The sequence below is a fragment of the Emydura macquarii genome, unplaced genomic scaffold (assembly GCF_026122565.2).
Source record: "Emydura macquarii macquarii isolate MOO-44397 ecotype Brisbane River unplaced genomic scaffold, CSIRO-AGI_Emac_v2 contig_1483, whole genome shotgun sequence".
Lineage (NCBI taxonomy): Eukaryota > Metazoa > Chordata > Testudines > Chelidae > Emydura > Emydura macquarii.
The window spans coordinates 10,418,444-10,439,930 of record NW_027131620.1 but is presented as its reverse complement, the minus strand read 5'-3'; the positions used below and the strand labels follow the sequence as shown (position 1 = coordinate 10,439,930).

The 21,487-nt window shown below is 38.7% G+C and overlaps 1 protein-coding gene across 1 annotated transcript; it reads right to left on the bottom strand.

The window, feature by feature from the left end:
- Nucleotides 1-311: 311 nt before the first annotated feature.
- On the bottom strand, nt 312-20,709 carry CTCFL (CCCTC-binding factor like). The gene is made up of 11 exons (XM_067554182.1): nt 20,651-20,709; nt 19,608-20,175; nt 18,023-18,257; nt 15,720-15,890; nt 15,102-15,235; nt 13,041-13,161; nt 11,881-12,030; nt 9,446-9,606; nt 6,531-6,713; nt 5,560-5,683; nt 312-3,159 (listed from the first exon to the last, which is right to left on the bottom strand). Exons 2-11 carry the CDS (start codon nt 20,160-20,162, stop codon nt 3,002-3,004), a joined length of 1,992 nt encoding a protein of 663 aa, XP_067410283.1. The 5' UTR covers nt 20,163-20,175; nt 20,651-20,709; the 3' UTR covers nt 312-3,001.
- Nucleotides 20,710-21,487: the final 778 nt, after the last annotated feature.

The window sequence follows — 21,487 nt, the reverse complement described above, 5'->3', positions numbered from 1 at the left end:
ACTTTGTAAAATGTTAATCATAACCTGACTCAAGTCACAGGTGAAAAAGTACCTAAAAGCCTCCATCCTGCAGTTCTTACCTACACACAGAACCACCACTGATTTCACTGAAAAGGGGAATCTAATTAGGCTGAATGGCAAAAGACTTCAATTAGGAACAAACTCCTCATAGGGCCAAAGCATTATCTTTCAATCTACAAAAGCATCCATCACTTTCAATTTCTAAATGGCTTAAATGATAACTACTTTGAGTTCATAAATAAGAGAAAATATTGTTTTTATTTCAAGCAGTCTGATTTTCCGGCTTAGGATAACAAGAAAGCCAAATATGTAATTATTCTATTCAAAAGAAACCATTTATACATAGGAAATGGTCAAACTGTTTACACAACATTGTTATGAATTTTAAACAAACAAACCAATATTCTAATTTTCAGATGAAGAATGTTAACGTAACTGCATGCTAGGCCAACAATAGCATTCAAACTTTCATAATAGAAATCTTAAAATCTAGTTCTTGTTAGGTGATTTAAGTAATCAGCATTAACTATCAGCTTATGTGAAATGGGTAAACATTATCATTAGGCAAACTGCCCCAAAATATGAACACAGAGACTATGAATCTGAACATCCACGTAACATTGTTATTATGGAATAAGGGTTAAACAAACTAGCAAGGTTAACTGATTCAAGTACACTGCCTTCCCAATGATTCTAAATTACTTACACTACAAAATTGGATGGGGTATCTCACTGAATTATCAAAGCCATAACTACTATAATAAAGTAATTTGTATCAGCAGCTGTCTAAGGACTTGATCTTGCCCTGTGGTAGCATGCATCACTCTGTATCAAGTTAACCTAGATACTCCAGTCTGCAACATGACAAGTGCCTTCAGTGAGTTGCTGATCACCTCTGACTCCTAGACGTGCATTGGTGCAAATGAGGGTGAGGTTGCTTTCCCACCTTCAGCAGAAGTTGAGAGCGCTCAGCACATCACAGGATTGACCATATTTTGCAGTAACGTAGGTGCTACAAGCTATCTAGTTACATCTGGCATGTAAAGGACAGATAAAGTTCTTAGTGTATTAATTGAAAATAAATATGAATTTATTAACCTGTTAAAAGTAACAAAACATGTAAGAGTCTTTCAGATGTGAATACTTAAAAATACAGTTAACTTGGAATGCACAGAATAGAAGAATCTTACTGTCATAGCTACAAAAGCATGGTTAATAAGGATAATTAAAAACGTATAGTACATACTTAGATCTACATGCAAAATATAAGTGGGATATCAGTTTGAATTTACAGTATTTGTAACTTTCCTTTAAAATATTTGCCTTTAAGAACATTACAATGAGGCTGTCAGCCAACGAAAATAACCAAATTCTGCACTTCTCCTCAGGCAAAAACCTTGCTGAAGTTTTGATGATGGTGTTTTGATTGAGTAATTCTGTAATACTCATAAAAACAATGCAAATATATAACACATTCCATGTCAAAAAAACAAATATATGTTTTTTTTTAAATAAAATTTGCTCATTATTTGTCATTAAAATTAAAATGCTAGCGTATGTTTAAAAGTATATATTTAATATTTTGACCATGCTTCCAAATATTTATAGTAAAAATGAGTGAATAATGCAGAAATTAGTTGTGCTCACTGTACAACCAATTAATAGTACTTTCTGTGATTATGCATCATGAAGACTAAGGAGTAAGGCTGGTTTACTAGTGGTGATTCCTACGAATTGGTAAAAGCTAGAATGACTAGAATTCCATTGCTTTTTACATTGCTGTAGGTCCCATGAAAAGTATTTTAGCAATGTTCATATTTTTAAACACAAGCATACGTTATTAGAGGCCTGAACCAAAGTCAACGGGAATCTTTCAAATGACCTCTGCGTGCTTTGGATCAAGTCCTAAGTATAAACCCATTCTTATAGTCGCATGCATGTAGCTACATGCAAGACAGCTATTCAAAAAGCAAACTACAAGAAAATAGTTAAGAAAATGAAAATTGCTACATAACATTCAATCACAGGTCACCTGATGCTCTTACTACTCTACTAAAGCTTTTCACACTAAAACTTAAAGCGGGTATAAAGGTCCTAATAATCAACAACAACAAAAAAACAACAAGGAGTCTGATTCTCCTGCCACCTTTGTATAAATCAAGAGTGCTCCAACTGAAATCAGTGGCGTTACCCCTGCGTAAAACTGGTGTTAAATGGGAGGAGAATCTGACTAAGGCCTTTACCCAGTTTTGAGGCTTGGTTGTACGGGTTATTGTATGTTAATTTTAAGAAGGATACTTAAAATTTAGAGATTTAAAGTATATATATTTTAAAGTTAATAATGTTACAATAAACTTACTGGCAGAGTACTCAGATACATATTATGGTTCTCAGATTTATTTAAAAAAAAAAAAAAGTACTATACTAGGCTAAAACGGTACAGATTTGTTAAGATCTTTAGTGTTCCTAGAGAAGGCCTAACAATGTTCCTTGCATCAAAATAATCTTGCCTTTCACAATATGCTCACCTTGAGGTAAGTGCAAACAAGATGAAGTTCACAAGGATCTGGATCTGAATTTGACAGGAGCACAGAGCTACTGAGGAATAAATCTGCTTGAAAATTGTATACAAGTCAGTAACTAAATCTGGAAGAAAACTGAAAAGTAAATTGAATATAATTCAACCTACTTTTTCCATAGCCTAGTCTGAAGATGTGTTTTTCTTTGACACTGATGTGAACATGTTAGAACATATGTGGCTTCCATGCTAGTAACTTCAGCTAGTAACTTTTCAGCAACTTTTATAGAAGATCTGTAGTGTATTATAATTCACATGGAAGAACACACGATAGGAGGACTTCAAGAGTTTGAAACCAATACCTTCTACAGCTTACTTCCCTTAACAGGCTTACAGACTTTGCATTAGTATACAAACTGACATTCTGTAGGTTAATAATGGAAATCAGTACTTGTGTCTGTATTATTTGTCCATCATGTTGAAGATCATTTCACAAGTGATTTCTGTTTTCTGCTCCCTCGGAGTACTTGTTTCTATTCCATGTACGACAGGAACAACCTCACTGGCACAGCATTCAGTGCTCACAAAGGAAACATCCTGAAATGATCCCAGGTCTACAGCTTTGCAGAAAAATTAAATAGCATAATTGTCAACAAAAGAAATAATTAAACACTAAGGCTATGGTCAGACTGACGGCAGCATAATCGCTGCCGCCAGATCGATCTTTCTTGATCGATTGAGCGGTCAGTGAGACCTGCTCAATCGATCAGAAGTCGACTGAGTAAGTCCACCCCCTCAAGTAGCGTAGCGCTAAGCCGACGGGAACAGCGCAGTGACAACAGCGCACAGAAGGGAAGCAGAGCAGTCAACGTCAGTTACGCAAACTACTCTACGTAGTTTGCGTAACTCCCGTCAACTGCCGCCGAATCGCGTGGTAAGTGTGAACCAGTCCTAAGTGAGTTTTCCATTCTGCAGTTTACTGTAAGGGGAAAAAGCATTTTCAGTGTCTATAATGCACCACTACATTTTTTAATTTTAAAGTCTCCAATTTTGTAGGATGAGTACATTCTCTTATAAATGTCACCTTGCTACCACTGGGATTTTGTTCTTGACTTTCGTGGATCAATTTAGTTTTAATGTGCAACAATCAATGCTACTGAGTGGCACTGATGATTTCCTAATCGGCAGAGACCTAAACATTAATTAACTGGAGACTTACATACTTCTCATATCCATGGTAGAATGATGAAGAGGGAATTCTTTTTTAATTGTTTTAATTAATTTTCAACAGCAGCAGCACAGCATGTTATTCAACAGCCATAAAGACACCATACATCAATTTTTAACCTGAGCAAAAGAGTCAAAAGTTCTTGTGATGCTATGATCTTTTAAAAAGCCAATGATCATATACATATCTTACAGTCAATTTCCAAGGGTGTGTGTACCACTCCTCCTTTGCCCTTGTTTTGCCACAAATACTAACAACTGAAAAAAGTAATTTGGACCCAGTGCTTAAGCGCGTAAGATCTGTGAGAGTCAAATAATAGGAAGTAGTTGCATTCGGTCCCTCCTGTGCTTGCACCAGACAACAGCAGCAAAGTCTACACAACAGAAGTATTGCAAATACAAACACACAAACACATACTAGCTTTGTCTCTCCACTGGCATTTCTCTTAAAATCTTCAGCCACAACCACTGCAGCCTACCAGTAAAAGGAGTGGAGGGAGCACTAGTGTAAACCATGTGTTGATGTTCCACCTTGCGACGTATTCATCAGACTTGGAAAAGTTCCAACATCACAACTGTCATTATGTGAAATGTTATCCTAGTGCCACTGTCCACACAGGGAAAAATCAGTGTCGCCTGTCTGCCAGTGCATTAAGCATTGTGTTGCCTCCACATGCTTAAAAAAGTGTCGGATTGGACAAGCTCGCAGCGGATCAATGAGCAAGTATCTTTTCATAGTGGCTACCATCTTGTACTCCAGAATCTAAGCTTAATTTTAAAAAAATTATTATATGGCCCTGGTGACTGCAAAGAGAACCTTCAAAATGTGAACAAAGTGTAAACCAACACAGCGTGATATACTACCTCAGCAGAGGCGCTTGAGCTGCTGGCAGGTGTTCTCTGTTAGAGGTTCTCAATTTGGGAACTCACTTCCCCACCTTTGATCTGCCAGAGCCCAGGTAACTCTCCAGGCACATTGCCAAGCTCACCTTTACATTTTCCCCCCTTTTTGTTAAAGCTGCTGAGGAAAGTTAGAGAAAGAGAAATCTAGAGGCAGTCCCTTCTGTACATCTGATTTGAATTTATGGGAGAGGTGCCCAGAGCACTGGATGGAAGCCTATGGTTGTATTTTAAAAATCAGAAATAAGAATAAATAAAACAAAATGTGTCTGTCCAAGCTTGCAGACAGCCTGAAACAACAGCTTGGAGGTCTGAACTATCTTATTCATCTCATGTTATGTGAAGACCAATTCCATTTAAAATAGCAATTTTTGCTATTTCTCTGATGATCAAACACAAGAGAAAGAAGAGGAATGATCATATTATGAAGACATGCTCAATCTACTCTAAGCAGCATCCTAGTTTGGCATCACATGAGAGGAGCTTGATTTGTGGTGCTCAGGAGTTTTCAATTTGGTCCCTACTGCCTGTTCCCTCACACTTATCTGCACTAGGGTGCTCACTCTGGTCTATAAGGGGGTGATGCATTCATCCACCTTGATTAAAGATAGTGCCGAATTTGTGCCTATTGCTAGGCAGGGAGATTGGGAGGAAACTTGCATGAGCAGGGGAACAGTGACTCCAGAACAAATAATTGAGGAATGACTCACACTCAGATGACTGGGCTTTCTGAGACACACACAAAGGTGTCTCTGAGACATTCTTCCTATATTAGCACTTAAATTAGCCTCACCATGAAACACTAATTAAACCACAGGAGGAGAGTCACTACTTTAGCCATATCTCTTTGATTCCAATGTACTTGATTAAATTCTAACTAATTAGCTGATTACCTTCTTGCTTCACATCATGTTTTAGGCTGTCACATCTTTTCTTTTTGCCCTTGCTTCCCTTGTGCAGTGTAACAACTTTTGCCCTCACCAATCCACAGCTTTCAGCATGCTTATGCATATTATTCTGTTAGGATAATGAAGCACAGACATATGAATGTAGTATTTGTGCAGTTATGCACTTTAACACAAAAAAGGCAAATATATAGATCTTTTAAAAAATAGAAAAAATGTTAATTCATCTCAATGACTTGCTGCTTATCAAACTTCTGAAGATTGTTCCAGTAAAAAAATTTAAATTCCACTTTAAGAGAACATTAGCAAGACTGGAAGGCTTAAAATCAGACCTACCATCTTTATTTGGTTCATAAGTGAATAAAACCGTTTATGGAATAACAATTTTGGAAAGAAAGTTGGACTAGCTTTTGAAGCTACTGTAATCACGAGTCCCACGACAGTAATACTTCTTGTTGCTAACACAGTATCCTGCGTGCTCAGGGAGCTGGCTGAGATACAAATTCTGCTGGTAGCATAAGGTTTTGAAGACCAGGATTATTATTCTCTTATTCATTTTGCTGAATTATTTCTTGTATTTTCTACTTTCCATATTTTCTCAGTTTCTTCTATTTGTCTTTTGGTACCTATCCAGGACACTTTCAAGATATTGTTTCCTATTCTCCTTTTATTTTCTATCAGTAGACTATTTGCACTAAATTAGTTTTATTAATTCCTCAACTTGCAACGTACCAATATAATTCCTGAAAGAAACCCCTGGCCTATATTTTATATAAAGTGGCAAATTATCAGATGTGTTAGCCCTTTGATGTGAGACCTGGGAAAAGCCCACTGCTGGCTCTGCATCAGGGAGCTAGCAGGAGATTCTGTTCAGCCAGCAAGACAGCTTCTTTATAACAATGGGATAGGTAGTACTTAACTAAAAATATCACCACTGAGATTCCTTAAAAGTATCTTACCCAGCGTGAATAGCCCTTGCCACATTTAGGACATTCATAAACGGCTGGTTTAAAACTGGAATCATGGTGTTTCCTGAAGTGAACAGTTAGAAGCTGCTTCTGCCGGAAGCGTTTGCTGCAACATACACAAGTGAAGGGCTTCTCCCCAGTATGTGTACGCTTATGCACAATCAAATGTCGTTCCTGAAACAAAGAAAACAATGTTTAAAACATAACTTTTTGTCATAAGCAAGAAAACTAGAGTTCAAGGATGTTGCAGTTTCCTTAATTTGTCCCATAGAGCACAGGTGCCGAAGAATGTGTAGGGTAAAATCTTGCTCCCACTGAAGTCAATGGCGAAACTCCCACTGACTCGAATGGGACCAGGATTTTACCCTATATGTAATATCACTTGGAGGATGGCGATCCCTGAAATATGCTGTTAAGAGCTGAGTATTGAGATTGAGTTTGTATTTTCCTAAATTTTTCATTTTACCAGAACATTAAAGAAATAGAGTATGTCAATTATTTTACCGTGCAATGATTTAAAAAATGGTTGGAACAAAATAAAACCTTCCCAGAAAAAATGAGAGAATAAGTCAACTGTTTTGATTTTTTTTAAATGTTACTTCAAGAGTTGGTGAGTTCTTAAGACATCATCTCCTACTGTCTATTGGAAACCCCACACCTGCTGAGTTTGTATGGCCCCATTTATGCAGTGGGATCCACTGATATGGATCCTAGCATACACCTAGAGATGCACTGAAGGAAATGGATCTCTGTAAGGGAACAGTCTATGCTAGCACATCAGGGCCTATGTAATTAACAAACTAATAGCAGCGGTATCAGACAGGTTAGAAGAGATTGCTGCCTATAGAGAAAGCACATCTACACACTGCAGTTTCAAAAAACAGTATCAACCTCAGATGTGTGAAGAATCCTCTCCAAGTTCTGGCTGCTGAGGGTGTAACCCTTCCACCACAAGAGAGACAGACCGCTGAGTATATAAGAGAATACCTGTGCCACCCTTTCCCCAGACAAGAGGTAACTGATGAGTTCAGGAGGCAAAGTTGTTTTAATTCAGCAGAAATTGTTCAAAATTAATAAGCGGTAGTGATAAAAAACACCAGTGAAAACCCGCATTACTGAGCTTTCAATGGTTTTTTTTTTAACATTTGTTACCCAGTTCATGGAAGCAATGGCAAGATAAAGCTATACATGTTTTAATGCTCTTAAAAGCCCAGCCCTAAAATATATACAGGCAACCTTAAAAATTAAATACCCCTTTCTACTACTAAGCATGCGTGTCTGATTGAGGATCCATGCCTTTGATCCATATTTAATTATCGTCTCTCTATATTTTGTTTGTTCTGGACTATGATGTGATCTTTCTGAAAAATCAACTGCAGAACAAGTCACTAAATTTGCACACCTTTCCAATGACAGTCTTAAAAGCATTTAGAAAAGAATGAATATCAGTGAAAGAATCCTGTGTGTTTTATATGAGGCTATGTCTACACTGACTAAGTTGCCGCCATCAGATTGACTTATCTGGATCGACTGAGTGGTCAGTGAAGACCCGCTGAGTCGATCCAGAAGTTGACCCTGTTAATCCACCCCCTCAAGTGGTGTAGCACTGCGTGTTCCCGTCGGTGCAATGCAGTGAAGACGGCGCACAGAAGAGAAGCACATCAGTCGATGGAAGTTACGCAAGTTCTTTGCGTAGTTTGCGTAACTCCCGTCGACTGCCGCCGAATTGCCAGGTGAATTTCTTTTAGATAAACGTACACTATCATAACATGTTTATCCCTTTGACCTGTGAAGACTTCAATTGTGCTAATGTATAACACATACATTTCAGACATTGCTAATGGAAGGGTAATAATCGGATTAATAAACTTACAAAAAAATAAATGTTCAATAGAGCATGACCACACATTTCAATCTTTAAATATGACAGATTTCTAAATATACCCCAAGAGGATGAAAATTCATCATGGCTGGACTGCACATAATCCTCTACTCAGAGTATCCAGTAATAATAGTTTATCTTTGGGTTGAAAATATACTGTAAAATGATTTGTCTAGAGCGTTCATAACTCTTTAATCACATCATCCAGGAATGAAACAAGGACTATCCGATGCTTCCCTATATTAATGATACAGCAAAAAACTTATGAAACATACAGCATGATTTAATTCTTGCTTTTTCAGATGTCAGTAAATTTCTTCTAAAATAGCTATGAGGGGAATATGCAGAAACACCTTCTAGTGACAAAAGGTCCAGTAAGTAGGTTTCTTTTTTTTCAGCTGAGGTCAAATAAATAGGATCAAGCTGATTGAGGATATGACAATGCTGTGTAATGAAGTTTCTAAAGAGTTGTCTACATCTGTAAGATATGGGTTACAGCTAATCTCTATTAAAAAAATGTAAATACTGCAAATAAATTAGGCAATACAGTATCCCATGTCAAATTCTGCCTTATGAAAAATAAACCTGCTCCTGGAATCCAGTCTTTTCTGATACATTTTGTATTGCATGGCTATTTTTATAGCATATTGTTATTTGTTTTATATAAATGATTTGGATTGTAAACAGTAATCTGTACATGTCGAATATGACAAATAAGATTCAAATACAGTATTTCGTTCTCATCACAACTACAGTAAACATAACTGCTCTTACTTTTCTACTTTCAAACAGATCACGTATGAAAGATTTTTCATAAGCAAATAGTTTGACTTTTTTGCATTACTATTTTATCATTCATTCATAAACCAGTTATCTTGCAAATAGATATAACTACAGTATGTTAGACAGACTATGTGGTAACAAATAACTTTAAAATGATCAAAGCAAATATATCCCCAAAGCTACGCCTCCACCACAGAAACATCAACTGAATAAGCCATCACACTCCAATTAATTTAAATACCTGCTTGCATGCATAACTGCACTGATCACATTTGAACCGCTTTTCGTTTCTATGAGTTTTCTTGTGCTGAATAAGAGCGTAGCGCTCATGGAAGACAGCTTCACAATAATTGCACTTCATTGCCACAGCCAGGTAGGAATGCAGGTTTCGTAAGTGGACACCTAAAACAGTTTTACAGATCTTTACATTCAAAAATTGTGGTAGCTCAAGATGGGTTATTGGATGTCCAGTTTTAGACAAAGGGCTTATCTGTGCACAGCCCTGAATGGGTGTATATGTGGGGGTAAAAGAAAGCAGACAAGGAACCTTCCATGCATCTTACTACCTCTATATAGGAGTCAAGAAAGAGTCTACTAGCATCACCTATTGGGAAGCGACACAAAGGACCAGATTTTCAAAAGGTATTTAGGTGCTTAGTGGGGTTTTCAAAAGCACAGAAGCAGTTTAGGCAACTATCTCCCATTGAAATCATTTTGCATCTTTAGGCACCTAAGTATCTTTGACAATCTGGTCTGAAATGATGTTTATTGTAACCTGGTACCTGCAGTATATGTGGGCTTTTTGATAGTCTGCTGGTGCTTATTAGGTGATAATCTCTAAACAAAGACAAATTCCATGAGTAAATACCCTACGTATTCCTACTGTTATGAGTAAGTATTTAATTGGTTTCAATTTGAGTTAGGCCTTTAGTGGGTTTTCCAAATGTGCCTACATGTCTATCTTTAGGTTTTTAAATATTTTTAAAAACCTGGCCCTTTACGCCTCATCCCACCTCTTTCAAGCACCAGGAGCACATTGTGGTAGCTTATCACTTAATAAAATCATACCTATATATAGAATATTTGTGATGAATGCATGAGACTTTGTACAAGAAGCTGAACAAATGTGCAGTATTGACCCCAACTGGAGCTTCTGGATGTTCAGCACTTTTGAAAATCAGGCTGGCTCTTAAGTATCAATTTAAGACCTTAACTTTAGGCTCCCAGTTGAAAATCTTGGCCTTTCTGTATAAATTTGATTGGAACCTGTCAGTTATAGTGACTCAATTATAACAAACAGGTTGTATTTCTAATATGGAGGCTTGTTAATGAAACTCTGATGTCTTCGTATTATTAAAAACCCAGCAATTTACAAGTAAACTATATGGATACTGAAAATTTTATTGGTATGCAAATAAAGTATTGTTTCAGATACAGAGTTAATATAATCATAATTCTCTTGGAAAATATGTGGGTTTGTATTTCCAATACAGTGGTTTGTATAACTGAAAATTTAATCTGCATGATATCCAGCTTTCAATTATATTTTAAGCATAAATTTTCATGTACACCAGTACTGTTGTGATATTACTTGCAGGGGAGAAAAAAAACATGCATTGTATAAAGAATTTAGATATCTACATCAGACTGATTTATGTTCAAAATATAGTGGTTCACTTTTTGCTTGTTGGGAAAAGACCCAGAGGTTTAAAGTCATTTCTATTTATTGTACACCGTCATTTGCCATGTCACATGAATCTTACAGAACCTGAAAATAGATCTGATACAACTGCTTAATGGAATTTAGAAGTTATATAGTACAAATAGTCTGATAAACATATATAAAAGCAAGACAAAAAGTTAATATACATTTTATGAATTGATTATGAATGTGATTCCTTATACTCTTTGAAGTACCATTTGGTGAAATGCTCCACACTTCACAAGTAAAGTTAAAGAACATTCAAGGATAAATACAAATGCAGATGTACAAGCTGATCTTATATACTCAAGGATCTGAGTGTATTAAAGCATTCAGTACATTTTTAGCACCTCAGATTTCTGGTCTGACACTATTATTTCACATGAGGGCTGGGGCTGGAACAGAATCTGGAAATTGTGACAGTACCATCAAGATCTGCTCCTTCTGCTGCACTGAGTTACCACTCAGTTCAGTAGAGAATTTATGACCTAAATTTTTGTTACCACTGTCACTCCGGAAAATGGATTCTCCTAATGTCACAGGTATTTAGTAAAGTCCTGGAAATGTTAATTCTTGATGTGGAGCATAATAACTACTAATCTATAGCAAAAACAACGAGAGTTCTGTAGCACTTTAAAGACTAACAAATTTAATTTCTGCAGGCATAAAAAAGCCCACGAAAGCTTATGCCTGCAGAAATTAAATTTGTTAGCCTTTAAAGTGCTACAGAACTCTCGTTGTTTTTGCTGTATACAGACTAACACGGCTACCCCTCTGGTACTAATCTATAGGAACCACAAGATGGCACCACCTCCATTCAGCAGGAGAAATACATGAATATTTTTTCCTTGGAAATACTTGAGTTAATGATTAAAATAAGTCAAAGAACATTTTATTGCACTGTAAACAGTAAGAAAAGATACCAAATTCCCTATGCATTTTGCATTCCTTTTTTCTTACAAATCCAAACTCACCCAAATCACTTTTTCTCGCAATAAATGTATTACACTGTGGACACTGATATCTGGGCACATTTTCACCATGCTTCTGTAATATATGGATTTTCATGGTACCACTTTGTGTGAATCTGGCCTGACAAACATAACATTGATAGGGTTTTTCACCTATGAAAAAAGCATGAGACGTTAGACATTAATGTATGTTCCGTGGCTCTTCATATGTATTTGATAGAAATGCACCTCTCCCATGGATGTCTATGGCACTGATGATGCATTATGACCCACCAGCATGAACTTCTGGGCCCATAGAGAAACTCATTAACATAGCAGTACACTGCATGATGTGTGCAGAGATCCACATTAGCTTACAGCTAATCCCAATGCAAAATTTTGACCTACAGAAATTATGAGCAGAACTAATGATAGCACAAAGCCATTTATATAACTTAAAATATTAATTGGTTCATTCTTCTTTTCCACTGTTTTTAATGTAGGAAAATGCAAAATTGCTAACACTGAATTGGGCTAAATTCTGCTCTCAAGCAAACTTTGCAACGTCTTTGTCTTCACAGGGATCCCATGAGCATACAGAAGAGCACAGCAGGACCAAATTGCTTTTGTTTTGCCATAAATATTAAAATGATGCAAGTTATAACTACAGGACTTTCCGTTATTCATTTACCAAAGTAATTTACATGAGTGGATTGTATTTTAGGGAACAGATGTGCCACAGTCATGCCCACATTTAGGGGCAGCTATTTTTTTTAAATCCTCCTGTCTGCCAGACACATGCCATGTAAAATTAACCAAGCATGACTCAAAACTGAAAACTTGGATCACAGAAAACAAGAGCATGCAAGTGAAGACAATGAACATTTTCTTTCATATCAGTAAATGTCATTTTAAACAAAATGAACAGAGTTAAAAAAAATTGTTATAAAAAATTGATAGGCCAAATTTTCAGAAGTAGTTTTTAAAACAGACCCCACAATTGTATATAATCGTTTTTCCATGTATGTTTTTGTGTACACACAAACCATAAGTGAAAAACTGTCTGTGTAAAACTGCAGCAGCAATTTCAGAGGCTGGGTTGAGGCCAATTGAAAAAAATCTGCTCCTAGATTTACAAAAACTGTAAATTATATAGAATTAACCATTACATTAGTAAGTCTTACCTGAATGAGTTACCATGTGTCTTTTCAGTTTATAGGTATCTTTGCTAGCATAACTGCAGAGGTAACAGTTATAAGGACGCTCTCCTGTATGTGAGCGAATGTGACGCTTCAATTTGCTTGCCTAGTGTAAAAGCCAAAAATTTATTTCAATACCACCGATATTAAGGAGAAACTGTCAATTTACAGAACAAATGGAGCAATTTCAAGTTCTATACCAGTCCCTAAAACACTCTCTCAATTTTAGTGGATTTCTAATAATAATTTTAGGGATATTTTTAATATTCCCTCCTCTCCATAGTGTGTTGAACACAGACACAAACAAAAGGGGAAACTGACTTTACAGGGGGAACAGTGAAACGGGCCGTGCGCACACTTCTAACCAATGCACAAAGCCTGGAATTTTCAAAGCAACTTAAAGCACCTATCTCCCTTAGACAGCTGTGAAAATCCCAGCCAAAGAAAAATTGAAAATATAGAGAAAAAAATGGAAGGCTAATCAATAACGAGTAACATATTTGCTCATCACATTGGCTTCAATCTGGCAAAGATTTACACACATGCTTAATTTAACGCACGAGTAGCCCACTCAAGGTCACTTCTGAAGTAAAATCAGGGATGTTCTTAAGTCTGTGCTGCATTAAAGCCTAACTGCATACTAATAACTGTGCAATGCATGGTGCTAAGGGCTTCTTCAGCACTCACTCAACCAAAACTCTCAGCAACTTCAAAGGGAGGTCTGCAATAGCAAAAAGTGATTAGTAAGACCCTTATGTTAAAAAAAAAAAAGGAAAAGAACAGAGTACCTTTAATTCTAAATTGAAATTATTTTTTAAAAAACATAAAATACTATTCAAAATCTGCTAACACAATGCATATACAGAAGGTGTGTGTGCAGCTGCAAATTGTGAAGAGCATGTCAGGCATTTAAGCATCTACATATTCATTTATAAACATAATTGCAGTAATGCACACAAATGTAGGTACATGATTGAATGCTTATTATTCCATGTGAACCACAGGCATTTTCTAGTTTTTATTTTTTTGGACCCAGAACTACAGCATAGATGCCAATCTTGCAAACATGAAGCAAGTGCTTAATTTTACACATTAGCAGTCCCAACTGACTATAATAAGCCTACTCATGTGCATAAAGTTAATCAAGTGCCTGTTTGCAGGATCAGGGTCACTGTAAATACATCATGCAGCAGCCATTTTACTGTTAGATAATAACTAGAAAAAATACTAAATCAAAATGTATTTGTTGGTTTGTTTTTTTAAAAAGGGTTTGAAAAGCACAGAAAAGGCTCATTTAAAAAGGACAAGAACGGTTCACTCAGAAGAACGAGTATACAGAAAAAATAAGAATGCAAGGATTCTGAATAAATGTCTTCTTTGTTTTTTGAAAGGCTTCTTCATAGATACTGAAATTCATCCTTCACTTCTCAAAATTTTATTAATTGGGCTTTGTGAAAGCCCCCTGAGATGGAGGCATGGAGTTCACTCCCTCAATGTTTGGCCAGATCCTGAGGCTGAAAACTCAGCCCTTTGTGCCCATTACGCAAGTTTAGGGGCCATTAAATCCAGTATCTCCCTCCACTTACACGTGCCCCCATAGCAATCTCCACGGGATCTGTGCAGAGCCCTCCTTTGTGGGGTGCAGGGACTGCAGCAGCTATCTGTGTGGCCACTCCTCTTCTGTGCAGGGAAGTAATGAGGTTAAAAATGTGGAAACAGCAATGCGCAAGCCCTTTGCACTAAGATGAATTTCACCTCTCTAACCCAACACAGTTGTTCGATGTCAATATTGTAGCTTAACTTATGCAGCTACATATGCCTTTGACTTAACTGGTGTCTCTGCTACATGTTTGTTAGTTTTGTAAAACTAAGGTCAATAAAAACAACATGAATGTGCACCATTAGGTCCCAATCCTTCAAACACTTACACTCATAAGTTATTTTATGCATTTGTGTTTAAAAACCCATTGAACTCATGGCAGATCAAGCCTTTGCATTTGAAAACCTATCCCCTCCCTCCCAAAGATTTAGTAGTACTGCACTTACTTCTACACTAGAATATTTACACATTGAGCACTTAAACGGTTTTTCTAGAGTGTGCTTATAACGCCTGTGTCGTGCAAGCTCACCACTGGTCACAAATGCCATTTCACAGTCACTGCACTTATACGGTCTGGTCCCTGTAAGAACATATTTTTTAGAATTTTTTTTAAAGGCTTATCGTGTAATTTCTCACTTGTAAATGAGCATTTAAACATTAATGAAAATAATTATATTATAATAAATTGATATTTGAATTTTTTTGAAGATACTAATATTTTTAAAACTATAAATGAATTATGAATGCAAGGTTTATGCATTGCATACCTCTTTTTAAATACTAGGAAGAAAAAGGCTCACCAACATTGAAGGAGGCAGACCAGGTCACGGACACAGGAATTCAATATTTTACTTCATTTCACATTTCACCTTGAGAACGGTTTGGCTGAATATATATATATTATAATATATATAAAAACTTAAGTCTTGCCACCTCACCATTCTACATATGGAACTCAATGGGGGTTTTGTGCAGACTGATGGCAGAAGACAAGATCATTTCAATGCCAGTTAAATCTGGCAGGCACCAAGCAAAAGGAGCATGTTCTTATACAGTAAGTATACCTGTATGTGTATTCACATGGTTACGCAGGAGAGTAACTGTACGGAAAGCCTTAAGGCAGAGGTGACACACATGGGGTTTTTCATCAGAATGGGTTTTCATGTGACGATTAAGACTTGACATTCTAAAAGAGGTGAATGCGCACAGATCACAATGGAAGATCACCTTTTCCCCTATGAGAATATAGACATATTTAGGTCATATGAGCCACAAACAATTATTTTACTTCAAGAATAGTGCCAATTTGCTCACTAAACCTCCTAGATTAAGTAATAATACTTGGCACTTCTACAGTGCCTTTCATAAGAGTACCTCAAAGTGCTTTACAAAAATTAAACCTGTCAGAAAGGTATAATTATACCCATTATAAAAAGAGTTTAAAGTGATTCATCCAAAACCATACACTGAATTAGTGGTAGTTGGGAACAAAATCCAAGAGGCACGATTCCTAGTCTAATTTACACCAATGGATAATCCTCCCGTGACAATATCTTTTAACATTTAGCTCATCTAGACACATATATCCGGTGGTGTACGCCTCTGATGTCAGCTTCATTAACTAGTGAGACAACCTCTTATACTTACATAAAAGCCTAGAAATGGCAGATTAATTATGAAATTCTCCACATATTCAGAAGCTTGAAAACAGTAAGTATAGACAAAAACACTATTATAGTTTAAAGCTTCTTAATCTATTGCTTGAACTTCAAGAATGCAAATACAGCAGAATTTTGGGTTCCTTTAGTGGTCAAAGGAACTATACTCCATGCTGATTATATAGCACCTGCAAATGTACATAATAGAAATAATGAATTTCTTTAGAAAATAAATTGAGGAAATGTGGAACATTTCTCAGAGTTGCCAAATGGCACACAGTGTAACATCTGGATAGCCTTCCTGGAACCATTATCTCAGGCCTGGGTAGAGTTGATTCTTTATGTCCATTCACGTTGCAGCCAACAAATATTTCTACAGAATTCACATACCTGTATCATGACATACAGCTAGTACTATTCAGTGAATAACAAACAAAAGTACTTCATCATTATTTTACTCATTGACTCATACCCACACAAAAAACTGCTTCTTGGAACCACACATAGGCTCCTACCAGCTTCCCACAAACCTTGTAAGTTTGGCCACAGGGAGGCATAGCTAGTAAGAGCCATCAAATCAGTACTCCACTCTGGATGGAGCACCTCATTCAGTGCATCTGACAGAGAAACTGCCTCAGAGAAACTCTGCTTCTTCAGCAGCTTTTGTCTGTCTCCCCCACCCCATCTCCTGGACCATATATTACCTCTGCTGTTGCTAAATGTTTTTGCCTGCAAACCTCCCCTGCCTTCTGCTAACAACTGAGACATGGTAGCAGGGGGCACATGAAGTTTGTCACTATTATAGAAACTGCTTCTCCAACTGGCAAACTCCTATGATTCACCAGACAGAAGGTCTTGTCTGGCAAACCTTACCAGGTCTGTCAAACTGGAACTCCCATTATCACAACAAAAGAAAGCTGAAAGTGAAGAACAGATGAGAGCAGTCTGGAGGCACAGAGGCAATTGGGATGAGGGGCTGGTATTGTAGCAGGGGACCTAGATGGGACAAGTAGGATGCACATGGACAGGGAACCCAGGATTGACAGTAGAATCAAGAAGGGAGCCTCAGAGAATAGGCGTTCTCGATGAAGATCCATAGCTCCATCAGCCTCCATAGCAAAACAAAACAAAAAAACTTCAGATGAGTTATAATGAACTACAGCTTTTTGTATTTTCCTCCACCATGAATTACCCTATTCTGGGTTTATACTTTCTGAAGCATTGAGTGCCAAGTTTTTCTCACCTTTGAGTTTGTGGTATTATAGGTGACTGAATAAGTTATAATCTAAGGATTTCAGAAGGCATCAATTTTAAATATTAAGATTATCAAGAAGGCTCTAAAGAGTACAAATCTCAGAATGCTTTTACAAATCATGTTTAATTTTTAAGCATTTACACTCAACATTAAGTGGAAAACTCAATGAAACCTTAACTATGCAGCCAGGTTTCAAATACCCCAAGTTGCTCGAAGCATGGATGATTGAGGCAGTAATCTGAAGAATCTCTCTTGAAATTTTACAGTAACATCACACTGATTAAAAAATTCTTATCGGGTAAAGTCAGAAGGGGTTATTCATTCTTCCAAATTTCAGGAGTACTGTAGTTCTAACCTTAACTTAATCTAACCGTAAACAGTGTGAAAGTTACTTACAAGACATCAACCAGCATTCTAAATATGAGCTACAAATACTGCATAGTCAACCTTTTACCTTTTTTCCTATCCTGGGTGTTTGTTTGAGCTTCTGGAGTGTCAGTGTTTTTTATAAGTGCTTGTTCTTCTTGCTCTTTGTGTTCATAGTGGGACACTGACATATCATCTTTAGCTTTACAGCTCGAGATCTTTGCTTTCTCAACAGTGAAAATGTCTTTTTCTCTTCCCTCTTCATTTGAAGGCAGTTGTTGGACCTTGCCTTCAATTGCATGTAGATCTTTACTTCTATCAATCTAGTTTAAAAAATAAAAAACAAATAGGTTTACGCTTCAGCTAGAAAAAAATGGCCTCAACACAACCATGCTTGTGGCAAAGCAACAGAGGCTATCTGCACCAGCAAGCAGAATGCAATAAACTACCCACCAATTAATTCTCATTTACAGCTAGTTATTTGGTGCATAATCCACAGGGGTTTTAATTTGGGGCCTACTGAATCAGTGAATTTTGACATATACTTCAGCAGGAACAGACTTCAGGGCACACAATTTTCAAGTGCTCAACATCCGCAATTGGGGCCTAATTTTCAAAAGAGCTCATATAGGCACCTAACTGAAGCGGGCATATTTTCGAGAAATCAGCATCCTGATTGTTCTCAGTAGGAACTGCTGGATGTTGAGCACCTCTGAAAATGTAATAGCTTTATGTAACATGCCTAAATGGGAGCTACTGAGTACTGAGCAATTTTTAAAACTCAGCCCTGGACCTTTACAGGTTTAACCAAATTTTAGACCCTTCTTTTCAGATTATAGCAATGAGACTATAAAAGTTTATATTTTCAACTTCTTTTGACAGCATTTTCCATATAATTTCTAGGATTCTACATTTTAAGAAAAAACAAGGAAACTAAATGTAATTTTTATAAATTGTATTTTTGTAAAATTAATATAGGATTTATGAAGCCTATTTGTAATATTTTGTATTAATTCCCCATCATATGGCAGTTACTAAGGTATTGTAACTAAATATTTGTTAACTAAATAGGTTTTAATACTCAGTGTGATCTTTACTTCTCCTCAGAGACCATAAAATATCAGGCATCATTGCTTGAAATGGACAATGCCTGGTATTTTAGACCCAACCTTTAAGTTTTGTAGCAAAATTTAGAAAGCCAAATATTTATAGCAATACCAATGTTTTCATGAACTTTCCAAATAGTTTCTTCTAAGTGAAAACTTGTTTTGTTTGGCTTTAAACATTCCAACTTTCACACCCAAACACTACAGTATTATACTGAGGCATGAGAAGCTGGAAAGAAAACCTGCTAGTGTACTTATGAACATCCTGGTTAACCGAAATGCAAATAAAGTAGAAATGACAAAAATAAATTTTAAAAATTCTTTTAGTTTTAATAAAATGCCAGTAATATATATAGAAAAAAGATAGCTTTTTAATAACATAAGCCAAGATTAAAAAACCCATTTAGGGAATTTAGATGCCCAATTCCCTTAATTTAAAAAGTCACAGCCATGGTTTTTATTTTTCGTTTCTATTTTTTTAAACCAGATTTTAGTTTTAAATCTACCAGTATAACACTACAGACCAAAGGCTACCAGCTTATCATCTTCATTGCTGGTTATCTCTACCTTAATCAGTAGCATGCCTGGTGATTTATCGGTTGACTTGGTTTCTTCATCCTTTGCCTGTACTTTTTCTTGCAAAACATTAATCTGCATCACCTCCATGTCATGAAATGTATAAACACCATCCTGTATACTTATTGTCACTCCTGTGGGTATAGTCTGCTGAGCACCTACTCCTTGTTGCACTACTACCAAGGGCTGCAAGACACTGGCCCCTCGTTGCACTACCATGTGCACCCCACTCTGCTGCTGAATATTCAACTGACTGACCCCCTGGAGGTCTTCTTCCCCTTCCTTCAAATGCACAGTCTGCAGCATTATCAAATGCTTTTCACCCTGTACTGGAGACGGAGACAGCTCCAAGTTTCCTCCTCCTTCCAGCAGCTTGGCTGGAGGGGCTCCATTTAGGTCTTCAGCATCTAGGTCACAGATGCTGTTTCTTTCCTTCACCCAGGACATCTTGCCCCCTTCATCATCTTCTCTTGCTCTGGCCCAGGTTTTTTCAGCACCTTTTATTTTGGTGAATGGCTCAGGCAGTGCTGAGCCCTGCGAGGCCATTGTCGAGTGAATCCTGTCCCAAGAGACAGCCAAGAAAGCTACTGAGGCACTTCAAAGCCCCTAAATTCAGCTCCCACTAACTCCAAAGGCTGCCATGCCCCGGCACCACTTCTACTCCGGAATAATCCCCACTGCCATACCCCGGCACCACTTCTACTCCGGAATAATCCCCACTGCCTACACACCCGGAAACCTCCCACTAAAATCCTGCTCACCCAAAACCCACCGCCACCATCCGGGACCACCCCCCCAGCAGCTACTCCTGCAAACCTGCCCGTCTGCCACCCACCCGCCACAAACCACCACCGGGGCACCCCTCAAACACCCATCCCAAGAACCCCCCCCAGCAGTACTGCCCCCCAAAACACCCTGCGGTGGGCCACCCTCCGGGAACCCCGCCCCCCTGCAGTCCCCAGGAGCTTCGTGGCCCCGCACAGCCCCCTCCCTCGGACGTGCGGGGAGCCCCGGGCCTGTAGACAGGCCCTCACCCGGAGTGCTCCTGCCCTCCCCAGCCCCGCGCTCCCCCCAGCGGCCGGCCAGCCGCGCTCGGTCCGCCTCTGCCAGCAGCGCGAGCCGCGCAATGAGGGGCGCTCGGCCGGCGGCCCGGCGCACGTGACTGCGGGCCGGCCGCGAAGCGAGCGCTGAGTCCCGCGGGGGGAGGGGCGAAAGGGGGCAACAAGAGCCCCCTCCCCCACTGCAAGGGGATAAGGGAGGAACCCCCCTTGAGCTCCCCTCTCCATGCCCGGCTGCAGGGGGGCAGGGACCCTCCTCACCCCAAGTTCACAGCTCCTTCCCCCACTGCAGGGGGACAGGGGACCTCCCTCACCCCCAGCTCCACACTGCAGGGGGACAGGAGACCTCCATCACCCCCAGCTCCTCACTGCAGGGGGACAGGGGTCCTTCCTCACCCCCAACTCCCAGCTTCTTCCCCCACTGCAGGGGGACAGGCGACCCCAGCTCCCCATTCCCACCCCTCACTGCAGGGGGACGGAGACTCCCCTCACTGCAAGCTCCCTGCGCTGTAGGGGTCAGGGAATCTCCCCGGCCCTGAGATCCCCGCTCCCTCCCCTAGCAGAGGGGACTGAGGCCTGAGCTCCCTTTCCTGAGGAGGGAACCAACCCCATCCACCTCATTCCCATCCTGCCCACCTCACAGGGCCAATATGGAAAAAGCCCTGCCAGCCCCCCAGCAAATTACCAGGGTTGCCAAAGTAAGTTTCTAATTGCTGAAAACTGGACACCTCTGCCCCGCCCCCCCGTTGCTCCACTTCCATCCCCTTGCTCTCCCCTCACCCCCATCGCTCCCTCTCCTGTCCTGAGACTCAC